Consider the following 18,216-nt stretch of genomic DNA (forward strand, 5'->3'; position numbering starts at 1 on the left):
ACCCAGGGCCATAATGAGGCTGGAAGGATTAGGTCGATTGGAAAAATCCAATTACCTCATCGGGAATTGAACCTGCGACCTTCCGGCTTGTAGCATAGTGCCTCAACCAACTTCGCTACCGCGTGCCCCTGACAATTTTATACTTTAAGTTAACGTAACGTAAATGTTGTACCGGAAAAAATAACTTCTATCAAAGGCCAATTAATATTTTAATTTGATAAATGCATGGAATTTGATTAATTGAGCAAGTATAAACTTATCGAGGGTTTCGCTCATCATAGCAACAAGATCAGATGGGAGCAGCTGCTCACATTCAGCTTCGCTTTCAAATTAATGTCTTCAGAAGATGAGCCATTTTTTCTACTCCTACGAAAAGAATAACAAAATGGCCGAAGAATTTATCTTCGTTTGTAAAAAAATATAATGAACAAGTTTTGAATGGAATTAATAAGAGAGCAGGCTTGTTATGTATATGTGTGGGTGTGTGTGTGTGTGTGTAGGTCTGTATTCTGATAGCATTTAACTGACAGTTGGAATACGACCAAAATTTCACGAATTTCAACTGTTTGCATTTCTGTTGGCAATTAATATCTCGAAGACGGTATCGTACGACACAATTTTGTGCTTGCTTCAGTATCTTGCCAGACAGGCGTTACCGGTAGTGCCAATGTACTCGTATTTGAAGGAGTCGGGATAGCCGCGAGTAGTCGGTTTTTCTCAGTTCTCGCAATAACTGGCACCAGTTATAGTTAATTAGACCTATTCGTGCCATCGGTACACTTGAACCGCCAAGTCACTGCGTCAGAGAGTCCTCTCTTTGCACTCGCTATCTTACAAATAATTATGCAAAATACCTTCTGGAAAGTGTTCCTACAAAGAGATTTATCTCTACAGTTTTTAGCCTATTTTCCTTATTCAGCAAAAAGTAGGCTTATACGACCTCCATGCTGTCTGTGTGTCTTTGTATCCCCCCCCCCCACCACAACATTCGAATGGATGAAACTTGATATTTATATCATGATACTTCAGCCCTTCTCAAAGGCGTACTTCATGAATCCCTCACTTCTGTATCTCAACATGTGTATCGTATATTGCTGCTAGGCAACGGCTCAGCTGCCGTGGCAACGAATATGCAAGCAAGCGTAGAATTGTTGGACACGCCGTTATGTATGCTGTCCGTGTCGTATCGTGCATAGTAGGCAATTAGTTCTTCCCAGAACTTGTTGTTTGTTATACATATTAGTAGAATTTTAATTCGTATAGAAACACTTTTTCTTACCCTCTAACTGTGTTCAACCGGTCGCAGTAGATTAGCGGTCTAAGGCATGGATGTTTGGTGTCTATGCGTTTATTGTGTGTTTGTGTTGTCCTTTGTTTAGGTAGAGGTCTTGCGACGGGCTCATCACCCATCCAAGGAGTTCTACTGTCTGTAAAATGATAACGAAACAGAAATCAGCCCTAAGCCCCAAAGTGGGGGGCAAGAGGAGACAAAGGAAACTGCGTTTAAAGACAGTGATGTCAACATATGCTAGCCCCTGATTTACTATTCATCTCACAACAATACTTATGACTTGATAGACGATTGGGCCTCGCTACTTAACCTACGAAAGAAAAATAAATTTCACTCCAAATGAACTAACCCACAGTTCATACTACGAAATTCCGTTAAAATTATTTGCTGCCTGATATCAATTCAATCAATTAATAAATAATATCAATTTAAAAATAAACTCGATTGAGCAGTTTTGATAGATAATTGTTGCTTAAATAAGCAGTAATCTTTACATGTTTTGGTATATCTGAAATATCATGGCAACATTTAAAATACCCGCACTGCAATATACCCTTAAGGCGTATGTTAGTTACATTCCAATAATAAAATTAGCAAGATTCTTACGGACTCAGTATAAAACAATACGAGTATCAAACCCTTCATCTGAACTACATTCGAAACCTAATAGTTTTAAGTAAAATATTTTATAACTTGATGTTTTCTTCAGTAAAGTTTTATACAAAAGGGAATACGGCAGAACTGAGGTAGGACGGGAGGAGAGGCGTATCTAGCAGCCTTCCGGCTTTAACTTCGGTTAGGTCCCGCTGTTATGCAAATGCATGAAACCTCATCCATTTTAATTGGCTTCTCTCCCTAGAACACAGACGTTTCCTTTATACCTACACACGCAGGCCAGGAATTTGGCATATTGACTTCTGCTAGCACCACTACATCCCACCCCCAAACCACATCTAAGACTTTAAACCTATAAATATTCATACATTGAAATTCAGGCCAACTCTAATTTATTTTAAGGTTCGGTTCTCTGTTATACACGGATACAGGCTTATATAGCGGAAAATGTTTTTTAAAATTGTAGAAGGAGGAGGGAGGAAGCCTTAATGGAGCTTAAGTTAGGCGATTCTTCCAACTCCACGGTTTTACATTCATTATAAGCAAAGATTAATTAAATACCTCATAATTTGCATATAGATGACACGAGATGCTACACTACTAATTTTTTTACACTGATATTTCTATTGAAGGAAATAACGAACAGAATTTATACTCTGTATCCTAGGCTTATTTCACAAGAATAATTCGATACCACAATAACACAAAGCGAAATAATTTTTGTATAGAGTAAGTAGCGGTAGGCATTCTAAATCCAACAACAACAGTAACAAGTTCGATGTATTATCCACTCCCTGCATGAAGGAGATGAGAGAAGATTAAATTTACTTAGCAGGGAAATGAACGTATGCCGCTTTTCCGTCAAGGCATTCCCATACATTTATCCCCACGTGTGTCCCTATCTAGCGGTACTAAGAGAACTAGATAGACTGTTGAGCTGTTCCCTGACACCAATGGTGCGTGCCGCGCATTCTCTCGGGGAAATTTCACACTACGTCGACAAGCTCGCTGAACCGTGGTAGAGCAGTGTATTTTACGTGAAGGCTATGTCATTTGTGTGGTAGGAAAAGGATGGTAAGAGGAGAGGGGAGTGGTAATGCAAATTACTATTATTATTACGACCATTACAGCCATAAAGAATACCGCAAAATGGCTGTAGATAACCACAGTGGCAATATGCAACAGATCTACCTTAACCCTAACCTTCTTACACATTTAATTTACACGCGTAAAACATGGCGTTTAAGCCTAAAATGAATGCGTATCTTACATCTCAGGTAATTGAATATTACGTACATCGTCGAACCTAATAGAGACGTTATTATAATGTACACCCATTACTTTGTCTTTAAGTGAATGTTATTGTCCGTGCATCTGCAGGATGTCGCTATATAGTTAACTCAGATAAACATGACATTAACGGGACACGTTACCTCATGAATTAGTCAAAGTCGATTAGAGTCTTTACTCGTGCGAGGCGTGGATATTCCGAGCAAAATGACTCAGTCTGCAAATGCTTCTGACTAGTATCCGGGAGAAGTTTGGTTCTAATCTTTGCCGGGTCACCGACTATGCTGTCGGGTTTGCTCTCCAGCCGTCAGCAGAAACGAAAAATGAGCGAACGTCAGAGGAGTTCAGTACGGGTTCCCTTCGAGGAAACGAAAGCAATGAGTGGTTTCAAAGCGCCCACCGACTGAAAGTTAAGATAAAGGTAAAGCTGTCACTGTGCTTAAGTAATTAAGGACTATGCAATGAAGACGTATGGGGGAGTAGATATGTAGATCCACGTATTCCTGACCTGGACACTAGTTGGTGAGTGGACAGCTTCATGCCTAGGACAGAGCCTCCGATACCCATTGGATTGGAGACTGGGTGCGCTTCGGAGTCGGTCTGGACGAGGTGGAGATAATGCTTGACACTACCGGCACTAGAACTCCGATACCTCAGTCGTCCAGCACGTTGCCAGTCGCTATACCGACTGAGCTATCCCGGCTCTTATATACATAAGCTGCCCCAATAGCCTAACCGCGTGGTCTTGTTAGTGGAGCCAATATAACAGGCGTTTGGTACCTCTAATTTCCGAACACTGACATATTCGCTCCAGCACCAAGCCCGCTGGGTTAGATTTTTTGTTTTGTTTTTAAAAGGTTTGGCTTCCCGTTACGTTCTTATAAACACACTTTCAAAAATCCTGCTACTCTTAGGCTCTGCGTTTTCTTTTTACCAACAAAAATGTTTAACTGTTTATAAATTTCGTCAGTCGCTATTACATAGCCAGTTGTAAGACAGGCAGCGCTAAGGTGGCGCTACTGTGTAACTACTTCTAAGATTGGCGACGCTAACATGGCGCTACTGCCTAATTACGTCTATAAGACTTCCATCGCTAACGTGGCCGACAACACAGGGGTAATTTCAACTTACCTGGGCCACCAGCGAATATGAACGTATGTTAAAAAATGCAATATGTGAAAATAATATATCCGATGAGTCACAACCAGGTGCCAAGCAGTGTATAGCCTCACATTAGAATGAACTGAACTCAATAAGCTATTCCGTTCTGACGTACACAAACAATTATGGATAGTGACAATAGTATTGTCACATGTTCGGAATCCAGAAGACACTTCCATAGTAACGCTAGAACAGACTGTTGCATAGGTAGCGACAATAGCGGTATAGTAGCACCAACAGTTGGCCGTATCGCAGTATCAACAAAGCAGCGTTTCCCCGGTGATAGACAACAGAAGGTTCATTGTGTAGCAACCGCCGAGATAAATAGCCCAGCCTCGACGAGAAGCAGTCAGTCTTGGAATATCCGCCGCGGAAGAGAGTTGAAATATTACAGCGAAGCAGTGGATAGTAATTGTACTCGTGAGTGTATAAGTGAAGTGTCCAATAAAGGCTCTACCGAATTTGAGACCTACGTGGACTTATTTGTAGCGTGACACACAAAGCACGTAACACTGGTGTCAGAATTGACTTCTAACTTTAACACGCGTCCTACAACAAAAAAAAATGGAAATGCAGCCGGTGGTGAGTGAGTGCTCGCAGCAGCAAACGCCGCGGGCCACCTCGAACACCAGCAGCAGTAGCAGCAGTGGGGCGGCCTCAGCGGCTAGCTCGGGCAGCGCAGCTGGCATGGCCGTGTCCCGCGTGCCCTCGCCCCCTCCACCCGAGGTCAATACGCCCGTCGCAAAGAACCGGTGCTACACTCAGGTTAAAGTGGTAAAGTTGAGCTATATGTGGACCATCACCAACTTCAGCTTCCGTCGTGAGGAAATGGGCGAATTTCTCAAGTCATCCACATTCTCTGCTGGGGCCAAAGATAAGCTCAAATGGTGTTTGCGAGTGAATCCAAAGGGTCTGGATGAAGAAAGCAAAGACTACCTCTCATTGTACCTGCTTCTAGTCTCATGTAACAAGTCAGAAGTCAGAGCCAAGTTCAAATTTTCAATACTAAATGCCAAAAGAGAAGAAACCAAAGCTATGAAGAGCCAGCGTGCATACCGATTCGTGCAAGGCACAAAGTGGGGCTGCAGGAAATTCATTCGAAGAGACTTCCTGCTGGATGAAGCGAACGGTCTGTTGCCCGATGACAAGCTCACAATATTTTGCGAGGTGAGCGTAGCAGGGGATAGTGTAAACATCTCGGGACAGTCAAATGCGATACAGTTCAAAGTGCCGGAGTGCCGTCTCTCAGACGACCTCGGCTTGCTGTTTGAAAACCAGAAGTTCAGCGATGTGACCTTGTCAGTAAGTGGACGGGAGTTCCAGGCCCATAAAGCGATATTAGCAGCTCGGAGTCCTGTGTTTGCAGCCATGTTCGAAAATGAGATGGAAGAAAGGAAACATAACCGGGTTGAGATAACAGATGTAGATCATGAGGTTTTGCGTGAAATGTTGCGTTTCATATACACTGGCAAAGCAACCAACCTTGAGAAGATGGCTGGTGATTTGCTCGCTGCTGCCGACAAGTATGCACTAGAGAGGTTAAAATTCATGTGTGAAGAAGCACTGTGCACGAACCTGTCGACAGAGAATGTAACCGACATATTGATTTTGGCAGACTTGCACAGTGCAGACCACCTCAAGGCACAGTCCATCGCCTTCATTAAAACGCGTCCTACAACAACAAAAAAATGGAAATGCAGCAGATGTTGAAACTTCTTCTGAAGAAAATGAGAGCTGGCGAAGAAAAGGCGGAAGCCAGACATGAACAGATGATGGCCGATTGGAAAGCATGGCGAGAAGAAATGGCCGCCATGACAGACAAGTTGGGGAGCGACATCCACCATGGAGACGATGGCCTGCCAAGAAGCGATGGAGGCAGATGCAGAGAAGATTGAACCCCATTCAGAAATGATGCAATCCGTAGTGGAGCATCGAGAGGTCCCCGTAGTAGACGCCACGATAATGCCGGTTGGAGAACCGAGGAAACGGCGTAGGGACCGAAAACTGGCCGCGGAGCGCCGCCGCCAGAAAACGAAGGATTCAACACGGGAAAATCGTACACCCCAGAAAAAATTGGCCGCCGCACACAGAGCGACAACACGCCGTGCGAAGTGACACAAAAATCGCAAATACACCGGAAGATGTTCCGCCATGCAACAGTGGCATGGCGCAAGAAGTACATCTTCAAGAAATCTTCGACCCAAGGTAATTGTGGACCGCGGCACGAATTGGCTGCCAACAGAAATACAACTAGTCGTGCAGGTGCGACACGGCGCAAGGGAGATCTCGGAAAGAGATATTCAACCAGGGTCAGTGCTGAACGAGAAACCTGGAAAGGAAGGAAAGGAGTAAAGAACATAGGCGGCAGACGGCCGCTATGCCAGAAGAAAAAGGTGCTAACCAAGAACGGCACCGGAGGGTGTAGGCCAGGACAGCGATCGCACCCAGGAAGGAGAGGAATTCGAGAGGAGACCCCTACGAGGCTGTCAACGTGAAGAACACGAAACAAATTACCAGGTATACCGCGAAAAATTGGACACTGTGGAGGGGTCGACCCCCTCCGAAACGAAAAAAAGGAAACGGCCCATATAGGAGGAACCGGTAATAGAAGTACCGGCCTCCCAAGAGATAACGAATGCGGGACGAATGAAAGCGAAGAATGAATGTGAGACAAGGCGACCGACAAATTCTCGGCTACGGGAGTGCTCGGGGCGAGCATCACTAAAGAGAAGGGCGGATGCGGTTGGATGAACAGCGCAGAAAGAGGCCAGCAGAACACCGCGGAAATGGAAGAGAGGCAGTATTTTTAGGCTGTTCGGGACGAACACCCTTTAGAAGGGAGCAATGTCACATGTTCGGAATCCAGGAGACACTTCCATAGTAACGCTAGAACAGACTGTTGCATAGGTAGCGACAATAGCGGTACAGTAGCACCAACAGTTGGCCGTTGCGTAGGTATCGCAGTATCAACAAAGCAGCGTTTCCCCGGTGATAGACAACAGAAGGTTCATTGTGTAGCAACCGCCCAGATAAATAGCCCAGCCTCGACGAGAAGCAGTCAGTCTTGGAATATCCGCCGCGGAAGAGAGTTGAAATATTACAGCGAAGCAGTGGATAGTAATTGTACTCGTGAGTGTATAAGTGAAGTGTCCAATAAAGGCTCTACCGAATTTGAGACCTACGTGGACTTATTTGTAGCGTGACACACAAAACACGCTATAGTATCAATGTTGTGTAACCTTGGAAGAGACTGATCAACTTAAAATTATGATTATGAACAGGAAGAAATGTATTTTCGATTTTTGCGGGAAAACATAACGTATGGAGAACGCTTGGAAAACGTATTAACGGGAGGATAATATTAAAATGTATGTTAGAGATATATGTTATAACTGCGTGGACTGAATTCATGTGGTTCAGAACAGGTTCCGGTTGTGGGCTGTTGTGAACAAGATGGAGGGCTGCGAGGTCCATATGAAGGCTTCTGTTCCATGCTCACAAACTGTAATGCTATTAAAATTCTATGCACTTCGCCAATTAAGTTTATAAAAGGTAGAATTTGAAACCATGTATCTACATCGATGGACATAATATTAAACGCAAGAAGTACGATAAAAAGTGGTTAAAGAAAATAAGTAATTTTTAACTGAACCTCAAAGTTGACTAAGCTGCACTGCAGTATGAACTCGGGAGGTCCTGAACTCAATCTCAACTTGTACATGGGTTACTGACAGATATGTGTCGTGGTCTTCCTCAGTCTCTCTAGGTAAATTCTGGAGTAATAACTAACATACGAGTAAGACTACAATCATTTCCTTCGCAATTCTGACTGATCCCCTTGTCGTCTTTCTATTCCACGCCGTACATTTTGATCTACTGACAGCGCCGTCAAATAAAACAAACACCGGGCTTGAGACCGCAAGTGAACTATACCGACCGTGCGACCGCCGCTTGTCGGCGAACTTAGTGCCAACTTTAGAGGACAGAGGGTGTCGCGTGGTCAGCGAAATGAATCGCCACGGCCATTAATCACAGTTTTCTAGACTGGAGCCGCTGTTTCCTTAAAATAGCTCCTCAATTATCCTCACGAGGCTGAGTAGACCCCGTTCGAGATTCACTACTTCTCAGAAAATCTGATAGCACCGGGAATCGAACCCCGGATCTCTGAATCTGTAACAAGGAACTCTGACCACTAGACTACAGTGGCGGTCTGTCGTCAAATAAAACATAAATAAAATGAAACAGAGATATTTCCATTTTTATACCAATACGTTACAAGTTATTAATACTTCATACGAAATTTTATTTTAATATACTATTAGGATTGAGGTGGAACTTGTCACGGAAGAATTATTTTCAAATAATTCTCTTCATGTTTACACTTTAATAGTGTGCATCTTAAAGCAAATGAAATACATGCGTTTTGTTTACTAGTACTACTTCAGAGCAACTTGACAATGCAATATTTTACAACAGTACTTCCATAATGACGCATAAAAATGCTAGCTGACATACCGTGTACATCGATCCAGCTTGTATAATTCTCGCTACTTTCTTGCAAGGCGAATAGCTCTGAGTTGCTCGTTTGGCGGACATCCAGTTTGTCCACAACTCAAGAGTGGCATGACACGCAGGAAAACCACCCAAGTGGAAAATAACCGGAGTTACGTAGAAGTACAGGATCTCCAATACAAATTAGCTCCATAACATGAACAGGATTGTCACAGACTGTCTAATTATTGCGCAACACAATAGAAAGTCATGCAATTAGACATGGATTAGCATCACTCATATTACGTATATCCCTGTGGGAACCGGCCATATGAAACAACATTCACATCCTACAGTGCATAGTTCTCTGTTTGTCTGCTCCATCATGCAGAGGAGGCTCAGAGAAGACCTATTAGTTCTTCCCAAGAAACTGAATTGAAACGAATTGAAGTCGCTTTTCCCATGACACTGTCCTGTTTCTATCATATTGCTGGAGTACATAATGATTATAATCATTATTTTATTGTGTAGACGGCCTGTTCCATATACTACTAATATGAATACTACAATATTTCATTTAAGAAAACAGATAATTATCTGTTTTCTTAAATGAAATATTGTACTGATGCAGAATTTTGTGTTTCATATTAGTAGTATATGGAACAGGCCGTCTACACAACTGATTACGTAAAGTAATTATATACAAAATTTCATTTTAGCAATCAAAATGTTTCAACGTAACGTCCTCCTTAGGCTACATATACAGGGTAATTCACGAGGAGTTACCGCCATTTATGGAGTTCATTTCTGAAAACATTTTGGGCAAAATTGTCATACAAACCTGGGTTCTATACTCAATATTTACAGAGTTACGTTCGTAATTGGTAACGCACTACTGTGAACTGATCGCCAGACCTTTCCCCGTTAGATTATTGCATTTTGGGGTGGATGAAGGACAGTGTTTACCAAAGGAAGGCACAGACTCGTGAGGAACTACTTGCTCGCATCATGCACGCTGCTACGGAGAGCAACGTGCGGACAAGTGTATCGAAGCGGAGGGCGGAATTTTTGAACATGTGTTGTAATCTCTGTAAGACTTTGTAAAATTGAACTACAGAGAATCAAGTCCATAGAATTAATTTGTTTTTGTGAAAATAAATGCATTAAAATAATGTAATTTTATATTTTAAATTAAAATTATAAACTATAAACCTTCAAATTGCGAACGTAACTCTGCAAATATTGAGTACAGGACCCAGGTTTATATGATACTTTTTGCTCAAAATGTCTTCAGAAATGAGCTCCATAAGTGGCGGTAACTCCTCGTGAATCACCCTGTATATTAATTTTTAATGTAACTGTTGTACATTGACCAATGTATTATAACAAACAAACAAAACTCCGCGGCCTGTAGTCCGCAAGCGAACTATACCGACAGAGAGACCGGCGCTTGTTGGCGAAATTAGTGCCAGCTCTAGAGGATCAGAGGGTGTCGCGTGGCCAGCGCAACGAACCCCCACGGCCGTTAATCTCGGTTTTCTAGACCGGAGCCGCTGTTTCCTTAAAATAGCTCCTCAATTATCCTCACGATGATTCGTTGACCCGTTCCAGACCCACTTCTCACAAAATCTGGTAGCGCCGGGAATCGAACCCGGGAGCTCTGGATATGTAACTAGGAACTCTGACCACTAGGCCACAGAGGAGGTCGACCGATGTATTATTAAGTTCAATTTTATACAGCAATATGTATGCGGTCAATCCCGTAACTACTAATTTCTAAATGAATGTTAAGTGACAATTTTCTTTCGACGACACTGGAAGCTCTCGTGATAGTTATTATGCAGAAGGATCTTTTCTGGGATGTGACATGGTGTAGTCTGGTAGATTTTTAGTAAGTTTCGGAGGAACGTCCTGTCCGCTTCATGCTAGTATATCGTTTCGTTTTCTCTTCGAACCTGAAGAATGAGGCGATATATTTCTCCGAAACGTATGTTGATTTTCACCGGACTGCATAGCGTGATATCTCCGATGATACGTAGAACTTCCTATTCACCGCTGTGAGAACCTAAAATCCAAATTACGTCAGAAATTTTATAATTATTTACCAGTGATATCGAATTTGGTGCACTATTCTTCTTCATATTACGTACGAAATTCTCTGTGCACTATAAGGCTAATATGTCGCACATTAAAGAAGGGAAACTGTTCTCCACAAATCTAATACCAGTATTCACGAGGAAAGCTTCTATTTAGACCCACAAGCTGTCTTCCATAACATGTTTGTTCCTTTTGCAGTACCTACGCCTACCAAAAGTTTGAATTCAAAATGCAGGAAACATGATAATAAGTTACAGTGACATGTCTGATTGAAAAATATTAATTTTCAATAACCTTGCTTGATAGTACGCTTAAATTTAATTATTCACAGACTCCAAGATGGCGACTTACAGCAGGAATTGCATACGGCATTGTTGCTTTGGAAATCAAATAATTAACTGGAATTGGTCTTCTGCTTTAACAAATTGTAGCTTCGTAGGAAATACCACGAAAACGGAAGTTGCAGACTTCTGAAATGTTGGTAATTATCTGACAGCTAAAGTAAAGATTGAAGCATTAATCCCTCCGCAAAGTAGGTAACCCTTACTAGCCTACATGGCATCATAGCCTTTATCACTGCTGAGATCTTAAATGGAAAATGGGAATTTATTTCTCGTTATAATATCAGACGGTGGAAAATATCGATGAAGTGTAAAATTGTGCTCAGCTGAAACAAGAGGACACTGGCACAAATATTTGGAGAAGAGACCAGCTGAGGGCACTTCAAGCATATGTGTCGTGCTTTGTTGACATTCAGGTGACATAATTATGAAAGAAACTTATTTTGACCGAAGGCCGATGTTGAAAGTTTCAAGACTCATATTTCATACAGAAAGCAACCGGGTTCAGTTCTCTATTCTGTTGTGAGTCTTTGTGGCTTGCCTCAGCACGGCCAGTGAAATGCAGCAGTCACTTGTGTCCACATACACAACTGTCCATCCTTTCAATGCCATAAACCCACGCGCTTAAAAAAACGTTATAACTTAAACAAAAACAAATTAGTTTTGTCTAAAATCCTCATAGACTGCATTCAGTCACGCTCATGAGAAATCGACTTTCATAAGCATGTCAAAATTCGTTTAAGATTTTTTATTCTTTGACGTTACAGCCCCAATTTGGGCCTTGTCCTACCTCCCTGAAACTCTCCGTTTCACTTCGGTTTACTAGATCTTAGATATTCGGTAGGACTCCTTGGGCGGGTGATCAGCTCGTCGCAAGGCCTCTACCTGTACACAAACACAGAAAACCGCGTACACACGCACAAACACTAAAAATCTATGACCCCAGTGGGATTCGAACCCACGAACCTGATTTACGAACGAGCGAAAACAGAGCATGCCTTAGACCGCTCGGTTACCGTAAGCTTTTACACTGTATTAATTTCGTGATAAGTTTCGAGTCAAATTTTCGATAAATGTTACCACAACCACAGAACGGGACGACTGTCTGGATTAAATTCTTCAGTGCACTTACCTATTTAGGACATACTTAACGATGCTATCAGTAACCTGAGATGTTACAGCATTCATGGGTGCGGTAATCACTCAATGGTTAATTGAAATGTACTGTTAATGAAGCGGTCGAAGCCCAGCTTGAAGTGTCAGCTTACTTGCTTCGGGAGAGAGCAAAATCAAGAAAAGCCTAAGTCAGGACAGCTTGTCTCCTGGTGGCAAAAAGATTTGGAGCCAGGAGTCATTGAATATCAAGCAAGGATATAAAAGTGAATTCTGTATTTACCGTGTCTGTATTTTGTTTTGTGAAATGTGCCGTGCGCATTCTCCACGTTAATCATCTGCTCCTAACTCAGCAATTTGCGACTGGTTATATAAGATGTTTTCATGGAACTCATTTTTTATATCTGTAGTTTTTTGATAATCTCTGCTCGAAATATTGAGATACATATTTCATTTTTTTTTACTTCTGTATGGAATTTAAACGTATTAGTGCCATAAGACGCATCTATATTGAAGCGTCGTTTATATTAGGATCAGGTTTAATAAACCGTAAATAAATCATATCTGTGGATGCTACGAATTTACATGGAAATGGCATTAAACACGCGTATAAACTTCAACGTGTCATGTCCCTTAAGACTGGCACAAACTGAAGAATATTTGCAACCAAATTATAAATAAAGAAGAAAGTCGTCTTCTGGGTTTAGGCGCCGTGTATTCTTCGCTTTGGCCGACGTTTCGGAGGAACGTATCGCCTCCATCTTCAGAGCAGATGAATGGCTTGGAATGCAGAGAGCAGTACCAGTACTGCGAAGAATACACGGCGCCTAAACCCAGAAGACGACTTTCTTCTTTATTTATAATTTGGTTGCAAATATTCTTCAGTTTGTGCCAGTCTTAAGGGACATGACACGTTGAAGTTTATACGCGTGTTTAATGCCATTTCCATGTAAATTCGTAGCATCCACAGATATGATTTATTTACGGTTTATTAAACCTGATCCTAATATAAACGACGCTTCAATATAGATGCGTCTTATGGCACTAATACGTTTAAATTCCATACAGAAGTAAAAAAAAATGAAATATGTATCTCAATATTTCGAGCAGAGATTATCAAAAAACTACAGATATAAAAAATGAGTTCCATGAAAACATCTTATATAACCAGTCGCAAATTGCTGAGTTAGGAGCAGATGATTAACGTGGAGAATGCGCACGGCACATTTCACAAAACAAAATACAGACACGGTAAATACAGAATTCACTTTTATATCCTTGCTTGATATTCAATGACTCCTGGCTCCAAATCTTTTTGCCACCAGGAGACAAGCTGTCCTGACTTAGGCTTTTCTTGATTTTGCTCTCTCCCGAAGCAAGTAAGCTGACACTTCAAGCTGGGCTTCGACCGCTTCATTAACAGTACATTTCANGATCCCGGGTCTGGTCAAGTGGGATTTGTGGTGGACAAAGTTGCACTGGGGCGGGTTTTCTCCGAGTACTTCGGTTTCCCCAGCCAATCTTCATTCCACCAAATTCTACATCATTATAATCACCCGGGGCAGGTACAATAGGCGAATCAGTGGCCGCCGTGCCGAGTGGACTTAGTTAGACTCCACCCCTACTAAGCGAATTAAAAAAAAACTAAAAACATTGTGACTGCATGGAACCGAGTCCTTTCGAGAAGTTAATTATATCTCAAACGACCAAGAATTTTTTCGGCCTTCCAAGGAATCCGAAAATTAGTTAACATGCTCACAAAGCCCCGCTACTGAACACCAGCGGGATGCAACTGAATCCAAACCGCACCCCCATATCATACTTATTCAAGATCCTCACGATCTGGCAAGTAGTACTGTCCTTTCAGTTTTTCTGACCAAAACTATTAAGCTTATTCGAGTTACATGTCCCGACCAACCTATCTTTGGTTTGATGAACAGAATAGAGTCTCCTGAAGATTACAAATAATATATTAATCACTCTGGAATTTTCACCAGCGTTCGGTTGGGTCCATTTCTCTTAGGTCCTTATATTCTCATCATTCTGTTCTCAGACATCCTCGTAAAGTATTAAGTAAACATTTCAACACATAAATTATTAATAAGGAAAGTATTCTAGTACATTTTCTCTGAGACTAATATTTTGCGGAACAGAAAAAAGTAAAATGTACACAATTAAATCTGATGAAGGGATTGGATACAAAAACCTTCCGAGAGAGAAAAGAGTACATATTATGTGTGGGCATTCTTCGAGAAGGGGGAGGTTAGGTAGTCATTCTTTGGAGCTTTGCTGGCTCTGCAATGGAATGAATTATGACGTCATATTTCAGTAAGAAGAGCGGGAAGAGAACGGAAGACACGCGTATATTAACATCAGAGAAGGAAGAAGAGAAAGAAAGGGAGGCAAAGATGACATGACAGGGCGAGAAGGTGGATAAGATCACCAAACCATTCACACACACCCACAATACATTATGGATTTAAGGTTGTACTGAAACAGTAAGAAGGGCTACAGCTTTTCGCTCTTCCTGCACCAATCTTGCACACTCCAGTGCAGGTGTTAGCGGTGTTGCAGCCACTGCTTATCTCGACACCCTCAGGGTGCTTGCAGCTATAATAACCACACAAATTTCATAGCCCGGAGGCTTATATGGGTAAGACAATAGGCAAAGTTGTTCCTGTGCTTAACTAATTTAGCACCACGCCATGAAGGTGTATGGGGTGGTAGATATATAGATCCGCATTTTCTTGACCTCGGCTCTAGCTGGTGGTAAATGGTCAACTTCAGGCCTCGGTTGCTTTCCCCCCCGGAGAATAGCCCCCAGTAACCACTGGATAGGACGTTGGGTTGACACCAGAGCCGGTCTGGATGACGTGGAGAAGAGAAAGTTCTTGACTCTACCGGAGCTCGAAATCCTACCCCTTGATCGTCCAGACCGTAACCAGTCGCTATACCGACTGAGTTATCCCGGCTCCGTTTTATAAATTGGCTATTCTATTAACTTCACATATAAATTACTGACAATTTCTTGTCAGTAATATTATACATAGCCGGTCACGGTAGCTAAGCAGTCTAAGGCATGCACTGTCTTTACTCGCTTGGCGGTCGGGATCGTGGGTTTGAATCCCACACAGGGTATGGGTGTTTACTATTTGTGTGTGTGTGTGTATGTGTGCGTTTTTCTGTGTTTATGTACAGGCAGTAACCTTGCGACGAGCTGATCAACCGCCCAACCGAATGTCTAAGATCTAGTAAAACGAAGTGAAACGGAGAGTTTCAAAGAAAAATGAAAGCATTATGTATAAGGCTCCACTAATTTACACGTTTAAATTACATTGAAACCAGAAACTTCTTTTCATGTAGCACACCAAGCATTGCGTCAGTTATCTCTAGAAAAATATCAAAATTATGCAAACAGAAAGGGATGCAGGGAAAGCAGAACAGTCCCCGAAAGGAAACTGTCCTAACTATTCGAACCTTTCAATATTATTCTGTAGTAAGTTCAGACAACCTGACAACAGCGCAAACCGAAAGCTAGGAAGTGAGCAGGAAAGACAAGATGACAATCTGCTATCTTCACAGAAGCGCTCAGAAGTTACATAACTTACAAAAATGTTAGTTTTGACATCGTTCATCATCTTAGGGATGTTTAAATTATAGACATTTCGGAACCTGGATCTGCGTCCGTCATCAGGTGTAAGTGGAGGCAAATCCTATTCAGTTGGACCTTAAAGCTTTAGTCTTGATCTCACTTCGGCCAGCATAATATTCAGAGGATGATGGGAGTCGGGATAGCTCAGTCGGCATAGCGATGGGCTAGGTCTACACGGCCAAAGTTCGATTCCAGGTAGGAACAAGAAATTTCTCTTCTCCACAGTGTCCAGCGTACTGGAGGTAAAACGGCCAGGACGTGAAGCTGACCACTCACTTCCATCTAGTTTCGAGGCCATACCTCCACTCTCCAATGTCTTCACGGTGTGGGGCTTAATAAATTAACATGGGGATACATTTATATCTACTTCTAGAGGAACAAGTCCTGCTCTATCGTTTCCGGGCTTTTATGCTTCAGCTCAGACCACAATAATTAACAAAGGTCCAATGAATTAAATCAATTCACCACAATTAACGATCCTGTACGTGAGTCCACAGTTTCAAACCGGCTTCATAAGTGCAAAACACAATGAAACGTGTTTATGATGTGTCACTGGTGATTCAGCTTAAATATGGCCAATTTAACCAATAGTCAACGTAAAGTGTTTGTACGAGCAGTACACAGTCGGTAGGACTCTTGAACTGGGGACCAGTCCGTCGCAAAGTCGCTACTTACACACAGAACAACACAAACAGAATAAACGCACACAGATATCCATGCCTCGAGCTGAATTCGAAACCACGACACCACTGTTCGAGCGAACGACGATGGTTCATGCCTTAGACTGAGCGGCCACCGTGATCGGCCAGCAATAAGTCTACTTATAAAATTTAGATGTACATCACTGAATAATTATCACTTTGCACTGCTGTTGCATTTTCAGTTGTTAACTGAAGATTCGAATGGAAATCTAAACACGGCCTTCATCATAGCAGAAAAGTAAAGGGTAGCTACTTCCTACTTGGCTCATAATTTTGGGCTACGTTTCCCAGAATTGCATGTAAAACAAATTACGAAAAGAATTCTGAGCAACTGAAGGAATTTCAGGGTTAACGTCTAACAAATTTCATTTGCAGCCAAGATAGGGGTTTCTGAAGAGCTAAGTGAAATACAGTGCTGCTGTGTAGTTCTATATATGCAGAGGTCTTGAGATATAAAATTTCCACAGGATTTATTGTTTAAATTAATTCTGAATCTGAATATGCGATAACTGAACATGAAGAAGACAGAAAAGGTGTGATGAAAATACGAATTACATAGATGATCTGTTAAAGTCACATTAAAAAAGAGGTTTTTAAGATTCGCAAAATAATGTCAATTTATCAAAATCATCAACACACAGAAATTATAATAGATCTGTAGATGTACTGACTGCCCCGGAACGGCTTAGGATCGCCAACGCCATCCGAAGGTTTTGACAGGAACTTTCTCCGATATGACTCAATAAGTTACTGCTTCTGGAAAACATTACAGCAGGATTTGCAGGCATTTCGGGGAGTGGGCTCAATTGTGACATGCCAGGGGGAAAACAATAATGTCACTAGGGGAGTTGGACTGGATATTCGGCAAATGCAGAGACTCAAACTAAGTAAGCTCCGCATATCTCAATGAGGGTTTTCGTAGATTTCCTTAGCCTTCGAGATGGAATTCCGGGACAGTGTCTTGAAACAGGCCAGGACCACGTCTTACGAAATCCTTCCAAGCTCATCGTGAGTAATCAACTGGCCGTACAATCTTAATCTAAACATCACCTGCAGCTGGTAAAGCGTTCATAAATAACCTGTCATTCATCCACCTAAACACTCTTGATATATATACAAACAGACAAAGTCTATGACTTTCAGTTCAGCCATTAACGAGAAATTTAAAAAGCTTCTTTCACCCTTCATTACGTGATGAATATCATGTTCTGGTTCGTATCATTTTTCTTGTACTTGTAAAACTCACGGGAACCAGCGTGAGAAAAGTGGACGTAGGATGCAACATCTAGAATAGAATTCTAGTCACATAGTTGCTTTAGCTACAGACATTTCCCTTACATTCTCTGTCACAACAACAGAATATCAAGGCAGATTTAGGATGGATCATCTGTACATATGGCAAATAAACGAAATAAAACTGCCCTTTAGATGTTTTACTAAGTACAAAAAAGGGACTTAGTCCCC

At 41.9% G+C, this 18,216-nt stretch overlaps 2 protein-coding genes across 11 annotated transcripts in view; one reads left to right on the top strand and one right to left on the bottom strand.

The window, feature by feature from the left end:
* LOC111861791 (homeotic protein antennapedia) overlaps window positions 1-18,216 on the bottom strand; it is a 1,040,626-nt gene that overhangs the window by 686,369 nt on the left and 336,041 nt on the right. The window lies entirely within an intron of this gene.
* On the top strand, window positions 4,946-6,067 carry LOC111861966 (protein roadkill). Its single transcript, XM_023846961.1, has one exon. It carries the CDS (start codon window positions 5,045-5,047, stop codon window positions 6,065-6,067), a length of 1,023 nt encoding a protein of 340 aa, XP_023702729.1. The 5' UTR covers window positions 4,946-5,044.

This window comes from Cryptotermes secundus, unplaced genomic scaffold, assembly GCF_002891405.2.
Source record: "Cryptotermes secundus unplaced genomic scaffold, Csec_1.0 scaffold180, whole genome shotgun sequence".
Lineage (NCBI taxonomy): Eukaryota > Metazoa > Arthropoda > Insecta > Blattodea > Kalotermitidae > Cryptotermes > Cryptotermes secundus.